Source organism: Chelonoidis abingdonii, chromosome 2 (assembly GCF_003597395.2).
Source record: "Chelonoidis abingdonii isolate Lonesome George chromosome 2, CheloAbing_2.0, whole genome shotgun sequence".
Lineage (NCBI taxonomy): Eukaryota > Metazoa > Chordata > Testudines > Testudinidae > Chelonoidis > Chelonoidis abingdonii.
Genome location: NC_133770.1, coordinates 37,049,813 through 37,072,065, shown reverse-complemented (window position 1 = coordinate 37,072,065; position 22,253 = coordinate 37,049,813). Strand labels below are relative to the sequence as shown.

Sequence of the window (22,253 nt, the reverse complement as noted above, 5' to 3'; positions counted from 1 at the left end):
ATACATACACCTACAATATTAATGATTGGTGTGTTATTAGCTTTCTACTGATATCTGACATGACACCTTTTAGATACAGGTTATGACACTAGTGAGTTGGGGTACACTGGAGCTTTTCAGGCCAGCTGAAACTCACTAGTAGATACCAGTGAGCCCTGTGCCCATTTGCATTGGGATGCTGTTAGGGTTACAAGGGATTTATCTACCTCTCCTAGAAATGACACCTTCCAGCTGCAGTGTAGATCTACCCATAGCACCCTGGTAACACTCCTTGCAAGCTGTGGCCAGTGTATAGATAACTCTCCTGTCTTTATTGGATATACCAAATACTGACGGCATGGTACACCCCCATTAATAGCATTCACACCATCTCTACTATAGAGGGTGCCATCCAGAGAAAGAGACGTAGTTTTTGAGACAATGAGGGGAAAGACTGAAAAGTTTGCTGAAAAGTTTTTCACAGAAGGGTTGTTCACAGGGACACTGTTAGAGGATTGGTTGTCACATGATAGGACTTTGAGTCATAGAATCATAGAATATCAGGATTGGAAGGGACCTCAAGAGAGCATCTAGTCCAACCCCCTGCTCAAAGCAGGACCAATCCCCAACTAAATCATCCCAGCCAAGGCTTTGTCAAGCCTGACCTTAAAAACTGCTAAGGAAAGAGATTCTACCACCTCCCTAAGCAACCCGTTCCAGTGCTTCACCACCCTCCCAGAGAAAAAGTTTTTCCTAATCTCAACCTAAACCTTCCTCACTGCAACTTGAGACCATTACTCCTTGTTCTGTCATCTGCTACCACTGAGAAGTCTAGATCCATCTTCTTTGGACCCCCCTTTAGGTAGTTGAAAGCAGCTATCAAATCCCCCTTCATTCTTCCCTTCTGCAAACTAAACAATCCCAGTTCCCTCATCCTCTCCTCATAAATCATGTGCTTCATCCCCCTAATCATTTTTGTTGCCCTCTGCTGGACTCTTTCCAATTTTTCTACATCTCTTTATCTTCTCATAATGCTGCTCTAAGTGATGCCCATCTCATCCTGTTGCTCAGTTACCTTGTCATACGCTAATGTATTGCATAGGTGGAAGGATGGTTCAGTGCTTAAAGTGCTTTCCTGTGCTGTGGGAGAATTGGGTTCAATGCTGTGCCCAAAAGAGCTAACACAATCCGGGCATGCGTAAACAGGAATCTCTAGTAGGAACAGAAAGACTATTTTACCTCCATATTGGTGTGACTGCGGCTGAAATACTGTGTCCCGGTTCTGGTGCCCACAATTCAAGAAGGATATTGATATATGCTAGAGGGCTCAGAGAAGAGCTATGAGAATGATTAAAGAATTAGAAAACATGCCTTATAGACTAAAACAGCTCAATCTATTTAGGTAACAAAGAGAAGGGTGACTTGATTAATCTGTAAGTGCCTACATGGAGGCTCATAATAATAATGGGCTCATTAATCTAACAGAGACAGATATAACATGATCCAATGGCTGGAAGTTAAAGCTAGACAAATTCAGACAGGAAATAAGGCATAAATTGTTAACAATGAGAGTAATTAACCACTGGAGCAATTTGTCAAGGCTTGTGGTGGATTCATCATCACTGACAATTTTAAAATCAGGATTGGATGTTTTTCTACAAGCTCTGCTCTAGAAATTATTCTGGGGGCATTCTATGGCCTGTGCTATTCAGGAGGTCAGACTAGCTGATCACAGTGGTCTCTTCTGGCCTTAGGATCTATGAATCCCTCCTCTACCAGAGATCTTGGGAAAGTCACTTAGTCTCTCTGTGCCTCAGGTCCCCATTTGTATAAAGGGGATAACTGCACTTCCCTACCTCACCAGGGTGTTGTGAGGATAAATACATTAAAGATTGTGAGGTACTCAGACACTACAGTAAGGGGGACTGTATAAATACCTTAGTAGATGGCTGATACATTTCATTTGTATAAATTGCCTTAGATCCAGGCACTTAGTGTATTTACTCACGCCTAATGATACGTGCGGTAGTCAGTACTATTGTACAAGCCACTCAGCGTCCATTTACTTTGTGTTGTAAGACTGCATTGCTCTACTTCATGGGAAAAGTCTGGCTTTGTCCGCTGTCCTGACAAAGAGTGTATGTCTTAATCAAACCCAGGTATGTTTCCTTTATTGAGACTTTCTACAAACATGAACCAACTTGTAAAATTGTTTATATTTTATAAAAACTTACTAAAACTTTGATGTATGTGATCAGTTCATGTCAAACCTTTTAAACAACCAGATCTGTGATTATAATAATTGTAATTAAAATAAAATGGAAACATTCCATGTCATGACTTCATAATTGGCCTATTCAAATCTAGTTCCTGCTTATTTGCTCTTTATATTAGATTATAGTAGAAGTGTGACTGCTGAAAGCAATCTTGAAGAAGTTGGCTTTATGTATTGATTTTATAGTGTAATTTGAATTCACAAAATCAGAGTACACGTATAATTTTAGTTCTGCAGACATAAGACACTGCCAGCCCTTTTAGGCCTTTTAAGGACAGTTAAACCGGATGAATGACTTGCAAATTTAGAATCAATGTTGTTAATTTTATTTGGATATACAGGTTTTTCCTTGTGTCTCTATACGGAGAACTCTGCTGGATGAAGTCAGCAACAGCCATTACTTTAGGGGGAAACATTTGGAGGATAGCACAGTAGTGGGTGATGTTCCAAATCCAGCCAAAAGGACAGAAATGAATTAGATAAAACACTTACTCCTACAGTGATTGAATTTGGCAAGTCATGAAATGGTTGGGTCATTTATATCTAAAGAGAATGCCACTAGCATTTTAGCAATCAGTAGTTTGATTGTATTTATGGCTTTATCAAACATAACGTGTTTAGTGAGAGAGAGACTTTTACTTAGTTAACTAAAATAAAGCCCTCGCATGTTGGAATCTAGTGATGTTGGTGTAAATTTTAAGCTGTAGTTGTGGGTGGGTATAATGTCATCAGCACATGCTGAGGGTTGTATTGAATTCTATTTAAATTCTTATACCCTTTATTGTGGAACTTCTGTTTTGCCCCTTCTCTGCCCACTGAAGGTGCTTAACCGCTTCCTGGTTCACAAGAGGCCTGGGGCCTGTGCACCTGCTCTCACAAATCAAAATGCTGTAATACATAATCATTTGTTTGTGTAGTACCTGGCCAAAAAAGGCATTTAGATTCAGTGCATTTTATCAAAAACATCACGAGTTGCATGTTCCCAGATCTTATATAGTCAATAAAGCTAATTACTCCAACTTCTCATATTCAAAGGGCTTTCTTTAGAACCAGAAGGGCTAAAATGTAATTAAAAAAAAAAAGATTCTGTGGAATATCTGTGTAATTGCCCTCCCAGCATGAGGGAGACTTGCTTGTGCTTAACTTACTGTCGGCTCCAGGACACCACCACCCTGTTACACACCCATGCACTCTCCTCTGGGCTATGCCAGCCCTTATTTTGCTTTGCAGGTTAACAATAGGTGCACTCCAGTCCTGGAGCCCCTTCAGAGCATTCCCTTGTAGTGTTCAGCCCCATATCCACTGAACACTCATGGAAATATCAGGGCTGCTATCCCCAAGAGAACAATGTACACACCAGCTTGTATGATTCAGTTCAGGATCAGGACCTTGTTTAATATCATAAGAACAGCTGTACTAGGTCAGACCAATGATCCATCTAGTCCAGTATCCTGTCTCTGACAGTGGCTAGTGCCTGATGCTTTAGAGGAAATGAACAGAACAGGGCAATTATTGAATGATCCATCTCCTGTCATCCAGTCCCAGCTTCTGACAGTCAGAGGATTAGGGATACCTGGAGCACAGGGTTGTGCCCTGATCATTTTGGCTAATAGTCACGGATGAACTTATCCTCCATGAATTTATCTAATTCTTTTTTGAACCCACTTTTAGTTTTGGCCTTCACAACATCCCCTGGCAGCGTGTTCCACAGGTGTTTTGTGTTGTCTGCAGAAGTATTTCCTTCTATTTGTTTTAAACTTGCTGCCTATTAATTTTATTGGGTGACCCCTGTTCATGTGTTATGTGAAAGGATAAAGAACACTTCCTTATTCACTTTTTCCCAACCAGTAATGATTTTATAGACTTCTATCTTATCCCTCCCCTTACTCATTTCTTTTCTAAGATGAACAGTCCAAGTATTTTGAATCTTTCCTCATATGGAAGCTGTTCCATACCCCAATCATTTTTGTTTCTCTTCTCTGTACCTTTTCCAATTCTAATGTATCTTTTTTGAGATGGGGCAACCAGAACTGCACACTGTATTCAAGGTGTGGGTGAACCATGGATTTATATAGTGGTATTATCATATTTTCTGTTTTATTATCTATCCCTTTTCTAATGGTTCCTAACATTCTGTTAGCCTTTTTGACTGCCACTGCATACTGAGCAGATATTTTCAGAGTGCTAGCAGTTAATTTAGATTCCATCATTTTTATGTATAGTTGGGATTATTTTTTCTACTGTGCATTACTTTGCAGTTATCAGCCTTGAATTTCAGACCACACTTAAATATATTCACATGTGAAAACACAAATAAAGTTATTACCACAGGTTCAACAGTGAAGTAATAGTGAGTAAGGACACTGGAAACAGTAGGTTATGTATAAAATAAAACCATAACATGCTTTCTAGAGACTAAATTTAACTGGTTACTCTATTATCTAAAGAAGTTTATCTCACCCAAAGTCTTTTCTACAGCATTTCACCCAATATTGATTGAGATCCAGTTTTCATGTAAACTCACTGCCCATTTACTTCCTAGATGCAGGATAAGGTGGTGGTGTCTTTGCCTTCTTTTTATATCCCCAAAGTTCATTGTCTGTACTCAGAGACAGGATATCTCCCCCATGGTTTGTTTTTCCTGTGTGCTGTTCCCTGTTGACTTCACATCTCTTTGATAACTTTGTGTGTAAATGAGCATCCATTGTGTTAGCTTGCAATACTCAATTAACATCTCAACAGAGAGACTGGTGAGTAAACCATCTTTTGTTTGATAGAAAACCCGTTTCTTCACCTCTGCTGTTATACAGAATTTAAGAATATAATTTCTGTACATATACATAACTCCTTATGTAGTATGTGTACATACATTTCACAATGGTAGCAATGACCAGTGTGACCCTGGTTTTCATGTAAGGCTTCATATGACATTTTTTGTAGAGAATGTACATACCACAATCAGAATATTCTTACAACTCTCTTGCCAGTTGGAATTAAGGAGTTCACATTCTCAGAGAGATTTCCACAAGTATAAAATTAAACATCTGTGTATGTCTTTGCAGAATAAGGACTTAATGTTGTATGATCCTTATGGAATTCACAACCCTCACTAGTTTTGATTAACCTAAATAACTTTGCTTTGCCAACAAGCTTTGCAATTTTAATTCCTTGTTCATTCACACCAAAGTCCAAAGCCTTTTGAAAGTCTATGTAAGTAAAATGGACCAATTGTTTATTATTTACTGCTTGTTAAAACTTTTTCAAATAATTCAGTTGTCAGAGAGGCACAAAAGTTGTGCTAAATTTGTTTCAGTCGCATCCATTTAAGTGCTTTATAACTCTGTATAAAGTATGGAGGGACATGCTGTGACAGTCATTCCAGAGGAAAATATAGAAGTATTTTAACATTTAGTATAAAATTCCCTAACCAAAGAAGTCGCTTGGCTTGTCAGCCTGTGGGAAAGCAACCATGCCCAAAGACGCTGCATTATCTCAATATAGATATTTAATGATTCCCCAGAGTGGAAGAAATACAGATTTCTTCCTGACACAAGAAGACATAAAGTATTCCCACCAGAAATCAGGGAGATAGAACAAGACTGTTTTATTCATTCGGGATGCAAAAGTCTCCATGTTCTTTTTTTTCCTGGCCCCTTACATACTACTGAAATGCGGTGTGGATTTATCTTATATTAAGGGAGTGGACTGGGGGAACCTAAAATCTTCAGACTGGATTACATGGAAATTAAAATTTCAAAAGGTATTAATACATGTTCCCTGATGCTGTGTGCAAAAGCAACTAAAATGATAAATACATAAAATATGAATTAAAATATCTTAACACACAGGAAAATGATTATATTAAAAGCACTTCCAAAAAGAGAGTGCTTTTGAACATGTAAATGGGGAGGAGACAGATGGATGCAGAAGTCCAAGGTTATCAATATCCATGCCTTAGGGAGCACCTCATAAAGGATTCATCACCTTCTGATTCGAGGCACAAAGGTGAACCCCTAAAATGCATGAAATATGAGAGCACAGAAATCCGTTAGGAGATTTCAGTTTTATTCAGTCTCTCCCTAGTGAGATCTCTAAGATTCAGCAGATTCATCTTAGAATATACCATTTTATAGACAGCTTGTGTAGAAAATCATAGGGCTGCTGGAATATGACCACAGGTGACTATTTAGTGCACAAATGTCCTTTTACATCTCTGCACTGGATGCAAATGGTTGGTGAAAGATTGCTAGAAGTCCTACTGAGGTGTAGGGTGACCAGACAGCAAGTGTGAAAAATCGGGACGGGGGTGGGGCATAATAGGAGCCTATACAAGAAAAAGGTCCAAAAATCGAGACTGTGTTCCAAAAGGGTTAAAAACAACTAGGAATGAACATTTGTATCCTGCTTGCACTAGGATTTGCAATGGTGTTACTTAACTTGTTCAAACATGTTTTAAAATATTAGTGTAGACAAAATCCAAGAGGCAATTACAATAGTCATGATTCATGGCCAGAAGGTTATGTATTGTGTCTGCAAGGTCACCACAGGAGAAATAAGCAGATTCATCTTAGAATATACCATTTTATAGGCAGCTTGTGTAGAAAATCATAGGGCTGCTGGAATATGACCACAGGTGACCAGCGGACCCTCTGCAGGCAAACCGCGGAGGCAGCCTGCCTGCTGCCCTTGCGGCACCGGCAGAGTGCCCCCCGCGGCTTGCCACCCCAAGCATGCACTTGGCGTGCTGGGGCCTGGAGCCGCCCCTGTTTGTGGGGTTGGTATGCCCCGTCAGTCAGATTGTGAACTCCCTGAATGAGGTCATCTGGCGAGTTCCTTGCAGAGACTTTGGTCAAGGGAAAAAAGGATCCCTTGGCCCCAGTTCTTCTGTAAAACATTTTCATAAAGTCTTCAAAAATTACTGTCTTATTTACAACAGATATGGTGGGCCCCAATCAAAGCCACATGAGAGATTTGCTATGCAAATTTTTTCTTAATGGGAAGCAACGGGATTTTTCAAAGGGCCCTTCTGCCACCCTGCCTCGCTGAGGAGAGACAGCCTACTGTAAAATTGCCTTGTTTGAAAGGAAAACAATGGCTTTATAGAGTGATTTATGGCTGCATGTTGGATGAAGTAGGTAGTTAAGAAATGGGAAATGCAGTGTCTACATTTTATCTTATTATATAAGCTGTAGATGTACTGTATATAAATCATTTAACTTATTGGAACAAGATTTATAGTGGGTGGAGAGGATTGATCAATTTTTATTTTACTTACAACAATAAGCAAATGATAATGGGAACATACTGTTAAGGCCTCAGAGTGGCATAGACAGGATTAAGGGGTACAGTACTTGGCTAGATTTAGAGTCCTTAAAAGTGAATGACTGAATCAGCATTCTCAGACAAAAGTTGCGAGAAATAAAGTTATATGCTTTCATTCTAAAAAAGCCACTTTTGGTATATAATACAATTTTAGAACATTCATACATCTTACAGAAGCCAGGTTATTGGCATTAAATATGCATGTGAAAAGGTTTGAAGGACTATTTGAAATCCAAACAGTACAGACCAAATTCTGCCTTTAAATTCATCATCGCAACTCCCATGATCTAAATCAATACATCTACATTCAAGGGCAAAATTTGGCTATAGCTTTGTGTTTAAACAACATTCAGACCTGAAGAGGGAATGAGATGTTATGGTTGAAGTCAATTAAACTTGAACTACTGTATCAGGATTAATAATATTTATAGGTAATTATTGTGCCAGGCACTGTACAGACAAGTATGAAGGTTTCTGTCATAAATAGCTCAGAACCTATATAGCAAACGAATAATATTTTCTAATGTCATGCATCCTTTTCTGTTTTCTAGAGCATCAGGGCTTCAGGCCTGGTTCTTTTGGAAACAATCCTTTTTGGATCACTCCTCCTGTACTTCCCGGTGAGTTATGTTGTTGTTTTTAAACTGCTTTTATTGCCGAACTTTTAAAACGTAAGCAGTTTGGTGATAAATACAGATATCAAAACTATGTACATACTAGGTAAGTTAATACAATTATTTTAATGTACTGTGTGCAGTAAGTGCTCTTTTAACTTTTTGGTATTTCTGATAATTCCAAGTTCAGGGAGTATTATAAAGAGAATATTGCAAATACACTAAATAGTGATATTTTTTAAAAAGGGGGGGAAACTTTCTAAGGTTGCCTATTGTATGTTCCCAGTTGAACAGACTATCAAAAGCTGGAAACTAGGTCCTCTACTGTACTTAAAAATAACAAAAATGTCAAGTTTGTGTATAAAGAACAAAGACTGAATATACCTAGTGCTTTCTGGAGTTTATTACAAAGCAGGGGAGTTATTTTAATGTTTTATTAAATATCTCTGAAACTGTGTGACATCTGCAATATTTGAGAATGTGTGTTATTTATATAGTGTAAGTGTAGTGTAAGTTTAGGAAGATGTGTTGTTATTTATATAGTGTAAGTGGGCAAAATATGGAACAATATAGTTCTGGTTGTTTTAGCTGGAATACTTAATGAATCAGTTGAGTTTTCTGGAATTTTTGAAAAGGGAGAACCAAGATATTTTGGTGCAAGTTTGTGGTCATGCAGTCTAAGGTCTAAGGAGTGGATGGAAGAAAGAAGGGTGGAAGTGGATGAAGGGGGAAGAGGATAGGAATCAAGAAGTGATGGAGGAGGAAATAGAATTAGAGACCACTTTGAATATGGTTATGTTCTAATTTATAGCTTTCCCCAGTGGTCAAATGCTTATATGGCTTTTACAGAGCTCCCGCTCACTAATGAGACCCTGGAAAGCAAAACACCCAGGCAAACATGTAAACAATTTGCAAACATGGAGTACTAAAGGAGGGGAGATAAATGCTATAATAAAGACAAATCCCGCAAGAGTTTGTTTTCTAAATTGTTCAAAATTGTGTTGCTCTTTTAGGTTAAAAGTAAAAAATCGTGTTTGTTAATTGCTAAGATTGTTGTATTTGGAATTTCATCTTTAATTCTGAGGTTGTTAGGAAGAAGATTTCATTTTTTAATGTTTTTGTGTTACTGACATCACCATTAGAAGAAACCAATGAGGAACATGTTAAGGCCAGTCATGCAGTGCTTGGAACAGAAATATAATCATACTTAACACTCAGATAGTGGTTCACATATTCAGATCATTGTACAAATGCTAATTAATTCTCACAACAACCCTCTGAGGTAAATAATTATTACCCCCATTTCACTGGGGACTGGGTCTGTCTTCACTTAGGTGAGAGCAGCACCCAGGTGCTAGAGGACAAAATTGAATCCCAGATGAGGAAGAGGTGGAATGACGTGCCTAAAATCCCACAGCTAATCAGTGTCAGAGCTGGGATTTTAGAATATCACACCCTTTCTGACTCCCAGCCTGTGCTCATTGCTTTAGAGTTCATTGCCTCACAGTCTGAATGTCAGTGAAACCAGTACTTCTGGTCAAAGATGTAACGACCTTTCCGCTCTCTAATACGCAACTTATCCTCGCATCTCCTCCTCTCAGTCCATCCCTCTCGCTCCCTGACAGTCCAACCTTTTCCCAGCCTTGTACTCTGACCCCTTATACATTTGCCCAGGCCTAGATTAAAGGGTAGGCACCAATAAACTTCGGTTTAGGGTCCCTACCACAGTAAGATGGTGAGTTCAGAATCCCTGCTTTAGTTTTAACACAAAAACAATGTAAGCCTCTGGCCCTCATAGCTATGAAAAGAAGCGTTGAAGTGTGAACTGGGTGTAACTGCTGCAGTTAGGAGAGTTTGAATCTGTAGAGAGCATTCAGCAGAGAAGGAAGGGCAATCACAAAAGCTGGGTAAGAAGCCATCTGGCCCACCCACCAGACCAGACCAGACCACGCCTCTGTTGCTTTTTTCAGGGATGGGGAGGGAAGCCTGCTACTCTTTGGGAACTCTACTGCAGTTTTTGCCACTGCTGTGGGGAGGAAGCCACGGTCATCGGTTCAGAGGGGCAGGACCTTACAGATCCTCAGGGTTTCTGAGGAAGAAGGATGAGTCCCATGGCTACTGCAGCTGTTGCTTTCTCCAGCCAGGTGGGAGGATGCAGGTCGGTGACCTGCTACCCAACTAGAGCAGGAGGCCCTATGATGCAGAGTGCAGCTCCTGAGAAAGGAGTGGGGAGCATGCTTGCTAGATGGTTGGGGGAGGAAGGAGGTGGAGATACTACCACAGTTACCATCAGCCAAAGGGAGGTTAGGCCCAGCTACTACCATCTCGAGCAGGAGGTTGGGCCAAAGTATAAGGGGTGAGGCCATAGCAGAGAGTTCTCCTGTGTCTTTCCCCAGCCTTTTGTCTTTCCCCAGCCTTTTGTCTTTCCCCAGCCTTTTGTCTTGATCCCAGATCTTCTCCAAGAACCTTGTGTCCAGTCTTTCCCCAGCCTTTTGTCTTGATCCCAGATCTTCTCCAAGAACCTTGTGTCCAGTCTTTCCCCAGCCTTTTGTCTTGATCCCAGATCTTCTCCAAGAACCTTGTGTCCAGTTGATTTTTGCACCTCTAGGAATGAAGCCACACTGGCTACGAAAGCTCCAGCTAGTACAAAATACAGCAGATAATGGGCATAGTCACAGAGCTTGCCATGAGTACATTGCCGCTGTGCTCTGCTCTCTGCACCAGCTCTGCATTGAACAGAGTCAAGTTCAAAGTCTGTCCAGATTTTCTATGCCCTCTATGGGACTGTACCTGGTTATCTGACAGGTTGTTTCTCCCTTTACAACAGTGAGCTCCCATGATAGCTATGTTCCACTTGACAATGAAATTCTCAACCAATGCAGGAGGCTTGTGAGATGGTGTTTTGAATGGAACTGATCCTAGACTAAGGAACCCACTCTCATAATGTATAAGAATGACCACTACTCACTCACTCTGTTTAGAGCTAAATGCAAAACTCATGCTCAAACTTCCTCTCTGCAATAGTTTTATGCTCCCATATACTCTCTGGTGGGGCTCTCTTTCTCCCTCACATACGCAACTGTGCTCTAATCAAGCTATTACTCCTACAAGCTGAGACAAATGAGAGAAAGATTGTTGTTTCTATTTTTAACTAAATGGGAAGGGGCTTAGATACCATGGTAATGGAGGCCGTCGTTGAGCCTAGACAGATAAATTAACCATTGTTTCACCAGCTTTAAGAACATACTTCTGTAAGCTTATGGTAGAATTCTTCTGTGAAACCTTCTTAAATAGGGAGAGACTGCCATTATGGGATGTGTGGATTCTTGAAGTGTGAATTAATGAGGTCCTACTGTACATACACCATATCCAAGCCTGTGCTTGCATGAACCTTTAAGGAACACATAGCTGAATAAAAGATCAGGTCTGGGCTATAAAATGAGTGAATAACTTGTACCCAGTTAGCACTCATACGCATTTGAATTCATGCCAGATAGGTAGGGTGTGTGAGATATTGATGGTCACATCAGACCTAATTCACATATGTGCAGTTGCTGTTCTTCAACTCTTTTTCTGTTACTTTGGATTTTTATTTGTTTATTTATAAAGGTCTAGGAATGTTTTTGTAATTCTGTGAATCAGAACAAATTGTTTAAAGAATTAATAGATCTGGGGAAAATGCACTTAAAACATTGAAACAGGAACAGAATTGTTTTGATTTCATAATTAAAAGACTGCAGTGATAATTGTTCTTCATTTTATATCGCAAATGGATATTTTGTAGCATGACAATTAGTGAAAAGCTCAGCTTCCACTTTTAGACTTCCTGCCTAATAGGTTAAATTTATTTATCAGACTTTTTACTGCTTGTTTAGTACATCACCATACTGTACTCAACCAGCTCCATGCCGCTGTCCCTCTCTACTACATCTAAGGAACATCAGGATTCAGACTCTGGGGTGGGGCTGGGAATGAGGGGTTCGGAGGGCAGGAGGGGGATCAGGGCTGGGGCAGGGGGTTGGAGTACTATGGGGGTGTGAGGGCTCCATCTCTGGGTATAGGCTCTGGGGTGGGCTGGGGATGAGGGATTTGGGGTTCAGGAGGGTGCTCTGGGCTTGGATCAAGAGGTTTGGAGGGAGGGAGGGGGATCAGGGCTAGGGTAGGGGGTTGGGGCATGAGAGGAGGTTAGGGGTGCAGGGTCAAGGTGGCGCTTATCTCAGGCGGCTCGTGGAAGCAGCGACATGTCCCCCCTCTGGCTCCTATGAGTAGCGACAGTCAGGGGCTCTGCATGCAGCCTTTGTCCCAAGCGCCACCCCCGCAGCTCCCATTGGCCAGGAACCACGGCCAATGGGAGCTGTGGCAGTGACACCTGCAGATGGGGCAGCACACAGAGCCACCTGGCCACGCCTCCATCTAGGAGCCAGAGAGGGGACATGCTAGCTGCTTCCCAGGAGCCACGCAGCACAGAGGCTAGCAGGGAGCCTGCCAGCCCTGCTGCACAGCGCCATCAACTGGACAGTCAATGGCCCGGTCTGCGGTGCTGTCTGGAGCCACCAGGGTTCCTTTTTGACCGGGTGTTCCAGTCGAAAACCAGACATCTGACCATCCTAGCCAAGATGCAGTTGGGAAGCAGAGGTTGGAGTCAGAGCCAGGGGTGGCAAGGATGCAGAAGAGAAGGAACTGGAGTGGACACCAGAGCAGGTTGGGCAGGAGCAGGCCAAGGCTGGATAGGAGCAAGAGCAGGCACAGGAAGCAGGATCAAGCACAGCTGTGGCATGGAACACATTGAGAAGCCAGTGAGCTCTTGCTGCTGTTGGGTCTAGGAGGGCTGCTCCACCAAGCAGGAAGTAAAGTCAATCAGGCAGTCCTGGGCAGGATCAGCTATGCCCAGTGTGTTGCTAGGAGACTGACCCTGCTGCAGCTGGCTCTCTAAAAATTAGTAAGTGTGAAGTACTTTGTGTCATTGCACCTTTGGTGTTTCTTCTAGAACAGAGTCTTTACACTTACTTGGGTTATGGCAACGCAGACCTTCACAGATCTAGCAGAAGGGGATGATTTAAATGGCATGCATTATGCTCCTCCATGTTTGCAGAGGTGGATGTATACACCACACTGCTGCTGTGGGTGTGAAGGCCCTTTAGCGAGATGTTTGTAGAAGATTATAATTTAGAGATGCTCCCTCATAAGGGATATAGGAATTTGGAGATGTGCCCTGAAAGCAGGGGTTGGGAACACTGCATGGCTGTGTGCAGCAGTTCACCAGAGATGCTCTCCAGTTTGTTTTATTAAAGTTTTATTCCTTTCTTATTCACTGATTTGTTGTTTAACGGAACCCAAAATTGTTACAGGGCCTTCACACTTTGAATGTTCACAATAGGCTTCAGAGACTCTGTACTTTCTACAGTCCTGGATCCAACATCAGAGCAGCAGACTGCTCCTCGGAAGTCTTCAGTTGCCTTCCGTAAAAAGCCAAGCAAGGCAGGGATGACCCTTGCACCAAAGGACATTGGGCCAGACAGATTTTGGTCCACAGCTATAGTGCCTTAGGCCCAGATTTTAAAAGGAATTTAGGCTTTGCTATGTTCAGTATTGCACCACTGCTATGAATCAGGAGCCTAATTATTTTTAAAAGGAATTTAGGCACTTAGGTGATAAAATCCCATTGATGGTTGTTGGGATTTAGGCTCCAAAGTGCCCAAATTCCTTTGGGAAATGATAGCCAGGCTCCTAAATCAGTTAGGTGGCAGAACAGTAAACATAGCAAACCTAAATACCTTTTAAAAATCTCAGTATTCAATTAGCATAGAGGCCTTGTTGGCTGTGGGCACATCTGCTCCAAAAGACGACCCTTTAGTTTGATGAAATTTGGTTCTGAGGCCAGTTATGGTCTCTAGGTATTTGTTGCTTGCTGACCCTTTATCTGTACAAAGAGATTCTTAGGTACCCAAGAAACCAGGTACTAAAACGGGCACCTACCTGTGTGTACATGTTATAGGCTGCATGTGAACTAAAGACCTTTGTTCCACAAGCCAATGCAGATATTCTCCAAGTGCCAGGAACTTGTTCAACTCTGAAGATCTTCGTAGTGCAGCATGAGGCTATTGGTGTACAGCTCTCTTTGGGCTGGTTTCTAATCCTTGATCAGGTTCTCATCTTGAGGATGCTTTAGTAATGGAACCAGCTGCACTCAAAAACAAGGGCAAGTAAAAGGAAGCAGCGATGAGGCTTTGGTGCTAGAGTTATTGGCGCCATCCCAGAAGAGGAAGAAATTGCCCTGGAAGTCCACTGACAGGGAGGCTGGTGTCTGCTCTGGCACTATCTGTGTTAAGGGCTCCTCTGACCTTGCCCGTGTTCCTGATCCCCAAAGTGTATATCAGCCCTTGTATGTACCTAGCCAGTTTTGGGGGCAGTACAGATAATCAGCAAAATAATCAAAGCTGAATAATGTGATGGTGTCACTTCTGAGGTAAGTCAAGAAACCACATCTAAACTTAATCCAGGAAGTATCCTCAGCAAAGGCAGTCATATATGCCAGTTCATGTGGTTAGAAAACATGATGTCCTTTATTCTGCCTTTCCTGGAGTATTGGGTGCAGTACTACTTTTAAAAATCCACTGATTTTTGATTAATGATATTTAGAATACCAGAAAAGTAAATTGTATGATGTAACAGTTCTTCATGGTTTCACTGGCACCAATACAAAAATAGAATATATTAATTAGAGAGGAAGTTTAAAGGAGTTCCCAGGTCCTACAGTATGACTGTGCAAATCTTGATTGGAGCAAATTAGAAAATCTTCAATTAGTCATCAGTTTTGTCTGCGTATGTGACAAGGTTGGGATTTGGAAACCCTGAAGGTCAGGACTTCTGGCACAAACAATTACAAGCGAAAAAAAGTTGGGTAAAATTCAATATGAAGGATGTTTTGTCAGGATAGGAGCATGCAAAGTACATATTAAAAAAAGTCAAACTGCTTATAGTTACCTGAACTGTGAAATACGTAATGCTGTCGGGACATGTTGTGTGATTTTAAGATGGCACTTGCTAAATTTGTCAGTGAGACTGGAGATGCTCGTGTTATGTATTTCCATTATTTCATGTTAATTAGTCCCACAAGTTTTCCTTAAGTGAATGGACATTTGTGATTGTGAAGGTCACTGTGGTACCAAGACCAAAAAAACATTCCATTCCTTTGTAGGTCTAGGGGTAAAGTGTGGAATTCTGGCATTTGATTGTCACAGTTCAGGGAAACTGCATTTGTATTTCCCCTCTATAGGCCCACAACAGCACCCACTCTAGGCTTCCGGCTTCCCAGTCGTTGCCTCTCTTGGGTAGAGAGACATCTCTCTCTCCCTTCTGACTAGGATATTTCCAGGCGGAACAGTTCTCTGTCTATACTGTGACCTCCCCAGCAAAAGACAGTCTGCCTAATCAGGCCTGCTTCATTTCTCTCCTCAGAGATGGCAAACAGTGTAATTGCCACAGTTATCACACAGCCCTTTATGAGCAAGGACATTTATTAAGGTGAAAGCATTACAGAGAAAACATATTAAAACAGTAAAAGAACGTACACACATACTAATAAGCTTACCAGATATCATCCCCTCACTCCAACAAGGGCTCTGGCTGGTGAACCACACGTTTATACCCCTCACAGGTTTTTTCCTGTGGTCACCAGTTCATAACAGCTTCAGTTCAAAACCAGCCCCCTTATGGTTCTGTAAATCGCTCTTTTATCCTGTTCGGGTCTTTGAAACCACCATGAATAGGTAATCAGTCAGACAAAGATGAAACTTCAAAAGGCTGAGTTCTTGTTTAACCAGATGAGGTTCATTTTCATACACCTCCTAGAACCCTAGAAATTTCTTGGGAAATAGTTAATTTTTAAAAATTCATTCTTGTCTTAATCCATTGTTAATAGATTCCTGTGAAGCTCACAACACTTTCCAAGGTTTTTATTAGTCAGATGTTCTAGACAAGTTAAATACAATCCCACAATAAGACATAAACATTTGCATTTTTAGTACAATGAGCTCTTAAAATATGTTAACTTAATTCAATAAGGTTGTCCAGGAGATTGCAGGAATTTCCTATAACTGTCACCATGATTCCCCGTACTAACTTCCCATTAAAAAAAAAAAAATCAATTTGGAAGGTCATATGCCTGTAGGTGTAAGAAATCTCTATGCTCACCAGTAGCCAATTGTGTGTATGTGTGTAGAGGGGGAAGGGGAGGAAGACAGCAATGTTAAATTGTGTGGAATTAATGACCAGTGAACTGATCCAACCACATTGTTAGGTTTTCACTGGACTTTTGATTTTAAGCCACACTCTTAGACTGTTGGTCTGGACAGGGCCGGCTTTAGGAAGTGTGGGGCCCAATTCGAACATTTTCGGCGGGGCCCTGGCAGGGATGACTTAAAAAAAAAGTGGAAAAAAAGCCTTTCATTTCTTTCATGTATTATTTACTTTGCAGAACTATATGAATAGTAAAATTATATATTATATACATTGCATCATATGTGCTGTTGATTGGCTATTAATGACTGCCATTTCACAAGTGTGAGTCCCCGCCACTCCCTGGGGGTGTGCACATGTGTTGGTCCCAGCTGCTCCCTGCCCCCCTCCTTGAAGCAGGTGTGCAAGGTTACTGCCCTGGAAACTGCAAGGCAGCAGTGGACATGGGGCTGGCTGGAGGCAGGGGCTGATGGAGGTAGGGTCTGGCTGCAGCCAAGGGAAGGGTGTGGGGCTGGTTGGAGATGGGGCGGGGGTAGTGCTGGCTCAGCCAGGCACAGGGGTGACAGGGGTTGTGTAAGGGTGTAGACAAGAGGAGTGGGATGCTGGCTAAGCCAGGTGGGGTGGCAGGGGGTGACTGGAGACAGGGCAGGAGGTCGGGCTGGCCACGGTGGTGCAGGTTTGGTGTTGCGGGCGAGGATGGTGGGGATCGGCTGGTCTGGGCAGGGCTGCAGGGCTGTGTGGCAGGAGTTGGCTAGAGACAGGAAAAGGGGGTTTGGCAGGGGCGGCGTGGCAAGGGGGCAGAAGCTGGCTGCAGGTGGGGCGCGGACGGTGAGGAAGGGCAGGGGGTGCGAACAAGGCAGCTGGAAACCCTAGTCTTTAGTAGCCCAAAACCCCTTGCTACCGACCGGACATCTTTAAATAAGCGCGGGAGCATGGGGAAGCATAGGGGAGGCGGGGCTCGGGGACTATTTAAAAGACGCGGGTGGCAGAGGCAGCTGAGCCGGGACCTTTAAATAGGCCTGGAGCCCTCACGCGCAGGGCTCTGGGGGCTATTTAAAGGGCCCAAAGCTCGAGCCGGGTCACGGGCTTGCGTGCTCTGCCAGAGGCTAGACGGAGAGCCGTGACCCGGCACCCTTCTTCCCCCCCTCCCCTCCCCCCCCCCCCCCCCCCCTCCCCCTCCCCCCCCACCCCCCCCCACTCCCCCCCCCCCTCTCCGCCAGAGAGCAGCAAAAAGCCCCAGCGCCCCGTTTCTGGCTGGAGCCCGGCCGGCGCGCAAAGCCGCGCCCGTTCTCCCAGCTGGAGTCCCGGCCGGAGCGCGGCAAAGCCCCGCTCTCCCGGCCAGAAGAGCGACAAAGCCCCGCGACCCTGCTCTCCCGGCTGGAGCCCTGGCCGGAGAGCGGCAAAACCCCGCCGCCCCGCTCTCCCGGCTGGAGCCCTGGCCGGAGAGCGGCAAAACCCCGCCGCCCCGCTCTCCCGGCTGGAGCCCCAGGCCGGAGAGTAGCAAAGTCCCGCCGCCCCGCTCTCCCGGCTGGAGCCCCAGCCAAGCGCGGCAAACCCCGCTGCCCCACTCTCCCGGCTGGAGCCTCGGCTGGAGCGTGGCAAGCCCTGCCGCCCAGGCTGGAGCTCTAGCTGGGAGAGCGAGGCTGCTCCACTCTCCCTCGGGCGCTTCGCTCAAAGGAAGACCCCGGAGCACACCGCAGCCGGGGACCGGGGTAAGTATAAAAAAAAAAATTAAAAAGGTGCCTAAGGCGCGGGGCCCTCTTAGGTGCGGGGCCCGATTCCCCGGAATCGATGGAATCGACCTAAAGCTGGCCCTGGGTCTGGAGGGATACATTGGGTGCAGTCTTGCACTCAGAAGTGAAAGGAAGCCGGTATGGTCCAGTACTGTGTACTGGTAAAAAGTGGCTGCTGATATACAGCCGACTGTACCGGCAGGGCTGCTGATGGGGGGTGGGCAAAAGGGGCAGCTGCCCCAGGGCCTGGTGATTTAAAAGGGCCAGGGGCACCCAGCAGCAGCTGGAGCCTCAGGTCCTTTAAATGACTGCTGGAGCCCCGGGGCTCCTGGCCGCCACTACCCTGGGGCTCTGGCGGCTATTGAAAGGGCCCAGGGCTTCCAGCAGCTGCTACCACAACCGCGCCAGCAGCCAGAGCCCCAAACCCTTTCAGTCGCTGCCAGAGCCCTCGGAGATGTGAGCCAGACAACACTGAAGGGCTGGCTGAGAGAGTCTTGCTGCATCCCCGCCCCTTCCACCCGAGGCACTGCCCCTTCCACCCAAGGCCACACCCCTTCTGGGGAGCCAGAACTGCCCCCTCTATCTTGCCCAGGACCTTGGCCGCCCTGTGTACCGATAAGTCCTTTTAAATTAATTTCACCTCTGCTTGTGGTCCCTAATCCAGTGAAACTAATCATGTGATGAAGCGCTGCCACAATGGTCCTTAAGGGCCTTGTTCTTTACTCATGTGAGCAATTCTGCTGAAGTCATGCACATGAATAAAATTATTTGCATGTGTAACTGTTTTGAGGCCCTAAATTAGTGTTTTTCCTTAAATGCTTTTGTATAAAAAGTAAAACCTGAAAAGTTATAGTATTTCCTCCTAAAAGTGAGAGTAAAATATTTAATTAGAGGGTTTTGTTTTGTTTTTTAAAAAATTCACTGTTTAAGGTGAGTTGTTAAAAAAAGACAGCACTGGAAGTAAAGAGCAGATATGCACAGTGTAAGCAGTAACACATGCACAAGTTACAGATGTGATGTTTTTTGAAGAATAAATATCTTGGAGATTTGTCTTCTGATCACAGAAGGTGTTGACGTGCAAGTGATCAAAGGGCTGGGATGAGGGTGAATTCCCAGTGCACCTTTTCCAAGAAAACACATTTAGGGCTGGGAATAGATTGTTACACATTTTATTGCTGAAAGGTTCTTCTACACAGTTCTTTTTATTAACGTTGTGGATCTCATTAAGACATAGAAATGTGAGCTATTGTCCTATTCTCTTTATGGCAGAGATAAAAGTCAGATAGAAGCAATAGCAATAGCCTTCTTGGACTCACCTAGTATGAATAGATCAAATTTAGCATTCTTCAGATGAACTATGATTATATAAGCAGTATTTAGTTCATGGAGTTTTCAGTTTTTATTACAGAAGCTTTAACGTACACAAAAATCAATAAAAAGAAAAGGCAGTGTGCAGGAGGTCAGACCAGATGATCATGATGGTCTTTTTTGGCCCTAAAGTCTGAGTTTATATTGGTAAAAATGCTAATATGATAGGGCACTCAAAAAAAAGGTATACTGTTTATTCAGGGAGTCAAGATTTTTCTGTATTATAGATAGAACTGGAGTGAATAATTGTTTGTTTAGTTCAAAGGCTGAATTTATTATTTTCCAGAAAACTTTCACTCAGCTCTAATTATAGAAAAGGTGTAGAATTGAACTACACCTGAAACATTTTGATGTATATCTGAATGCTCTTAGAGGTGAATATGTTGAATAACATGCAGCTTCTAAAGTTTTACCTAATATGAAAATAATAAAAACTGTAAGCAAATTTGAAAGTCTTATCAATAAAGCACAATTATTGATCCTCAAGACTTTATAGTTAGAGGTTATCAGTTTTTGAGAGAGAAGTTCCATTAATTCTGTTCCACTTCAAAAAGAAATCCATTTATCCACCTGTATTTCAGTGTAGCTAAAGGTGTATTTATATTTTTCCCCACCAAATGTCCCTACTTATTGTTTATAACTTTAACTACCATACATGAGACCTAAGGAGAGTCCTGGAATCTGTAGATAAAAGAAAGGTCTGGGACAGTTTTAAAAGTCTTAATGTATTACGCTATCCTGATCAGACTGATAATAATTTCAGCTGTGGTCTAGTTATTTAGCTTAGGGTTGTCAGTGATCTGTATCAATAAGTGTCTGAAGCAAAACAATAAAAGTGCAGGCATCCTATGCCAGAGGGAACTGTTAGAATCAGGCACTAGGATGCTATCACCAAGCTTTTTATTATCTGTATTTATTACTAAATATAGATTTGAACCCAGATTATCAGAGGCAGATGGCTAATATGGTAATTCACTTTGCCACAGAGCAAGAGATTTACATTTTAAAGGTAAGACATTGATGCATGGACTGGATAATGAAACCTGGTATTACACCCTAGCGGCCAGGTATTAATGAATTCCACCTCACTTGACAGAAAACTTGGAATAAGAGTAAAGGAGGGTCAGAAAAATCGAATTAAACTGAAGGATGGAGCCTGCTTTGAAAAGCCTGTACACTGTTGTGTATAATGAGTATCTGACATGCAATCTTTTCCTTTCTCAGCACCCCCCACATATGACTGTATTAGAAGTATGTTGTAACAATCTAATTGTTGTAAGAACAGTGTACTGTACAGAGCAATTGTCGTGGTTGATTCCAGAAGAAATTAGAGATGCAACATATTACAATATATGATGAGAAAAATCAGTGCTAATATCTTCTCCGCTGGGGAACTTTCTTACAGCAAAGATCAGGCTGGCCACTGTCAGTATTGGTCTATGTGCTTAAAATCCAGAAGCTGCAAAGGGTGATGCATTAGCCGTTGCTAATGCCAGTGGCTAGAGCTGAAATTTGACATCACAGCGTTCACTATGCAAGCAAAATGACTTTGATAAGTAGCGTAAAGTCTTCTGTCTAGAACTCCATAAAGAGTTATGAGAACACTGTTTTTAAAAATGGAAAGATTTATTATATTTTAAATTTTCCCCATGATACCTTTCTGTGGTGTGGGATGCTTCAAATTTCAACTAATGCTTCTCATTAAATCTCAAGGTCAATAGCAACCTACTTGAAATAAGACCAGGTGCAGTACTATAAGTATCTTCACATACAGTACTTGTGAGTAGTTGGGTAGAGAATAAGTTCTGGGACTCCAGAGAACAGTCCATTCCATAGACTCACAAAGTAGCTTGTTACTTATGGAGAAGAACTGGCAAGAAAACGAACTATCCAGAACCTTCTGAAAGTGTAAACAAGTTTAATTTTTAAAATAGAGGATGCAGTATAAATTTTCTGAAACCATCTGTAAGCCACAGTGTTCTATTTTGTGGATATAAATATAGATAGAAAAATTACCCCACCTCAAACGTGTGTTAGTTTGAAAAACTGGTCTAATTTTGTAAATCAATGACAGGAGTTGGTAGAACTAGTCAGTAATTTAAATGTCTACTTTTGTTGGCTACTGAAAGGCAATAAGAGTATGTTGAAACGCCTCTCAGTTCTGGGCTTCTCCTCCTCCTCTCGTTATAGTGGGTTCTCACAGTAGGAATGTCATAGGCTGTATGGCAACTGGACAATTGCCATTGGCACCAGAAAAAACTAAGCTGTTGTTTGAAGTCATAGTCTGTTTGCATCCACCTCTTCTGGAGTCAGACATTTCTGAGATTTTTCCCTATTAGTCAGCTGGGAGAGATGTTTAAAATGACAGTTGGCCAGGGTTTAAAATGCAGTAAAGCCAGAGGGGCCAATAGGTGAATAATTTCCCCATTAGACTAACAAAGCTGACTAACTACAGTTAGACATGAAGTTATATCTGAATGAAATATACCATCCTTCTTTAGCTAGTAGTTTTACAGTATTTCAGGTCCATGCTTAAAACAATGTTAAACAAAGACTGTTCAAACTCAGAAGAAATTATAGATCTCACTGTGATTTTTTCCATAATTTCTGTGGGTGTGCATAGAATAATAGATTAGGGTTGGAAGAGACCTCAGGAGGTCATCTGGTCCAACACCCTGCTCAAAACAGGACCAACACCAACTAAATCATCCCAGCCAGGGCTTT

At 42.6% G+C, this 22,253-nt stretch overlaps 1 protein-coding gene across 1 annotated transcript in view; it reads left to right on the top strand.

Moving 5' to 3' along the window:
• Positions 1 to 22,253, top strand: part of GPR158 (G protein-coupled receptor 158) — a 321,268-nt gene that overhangs the window by 202,259 nt on the left and 96,756 nt on the right. The window contains exon 5 of the mRNA XM_032775690.2: positions 8,128 to 8,196. Coding sequence (XP_032631581.1) covers positions 8,128 to 8,196 — 69 coding nt within the window. The remainder of the gene's footprint in view (positions 1 to 8,127; positions 8,197 to 22,253) is intronic.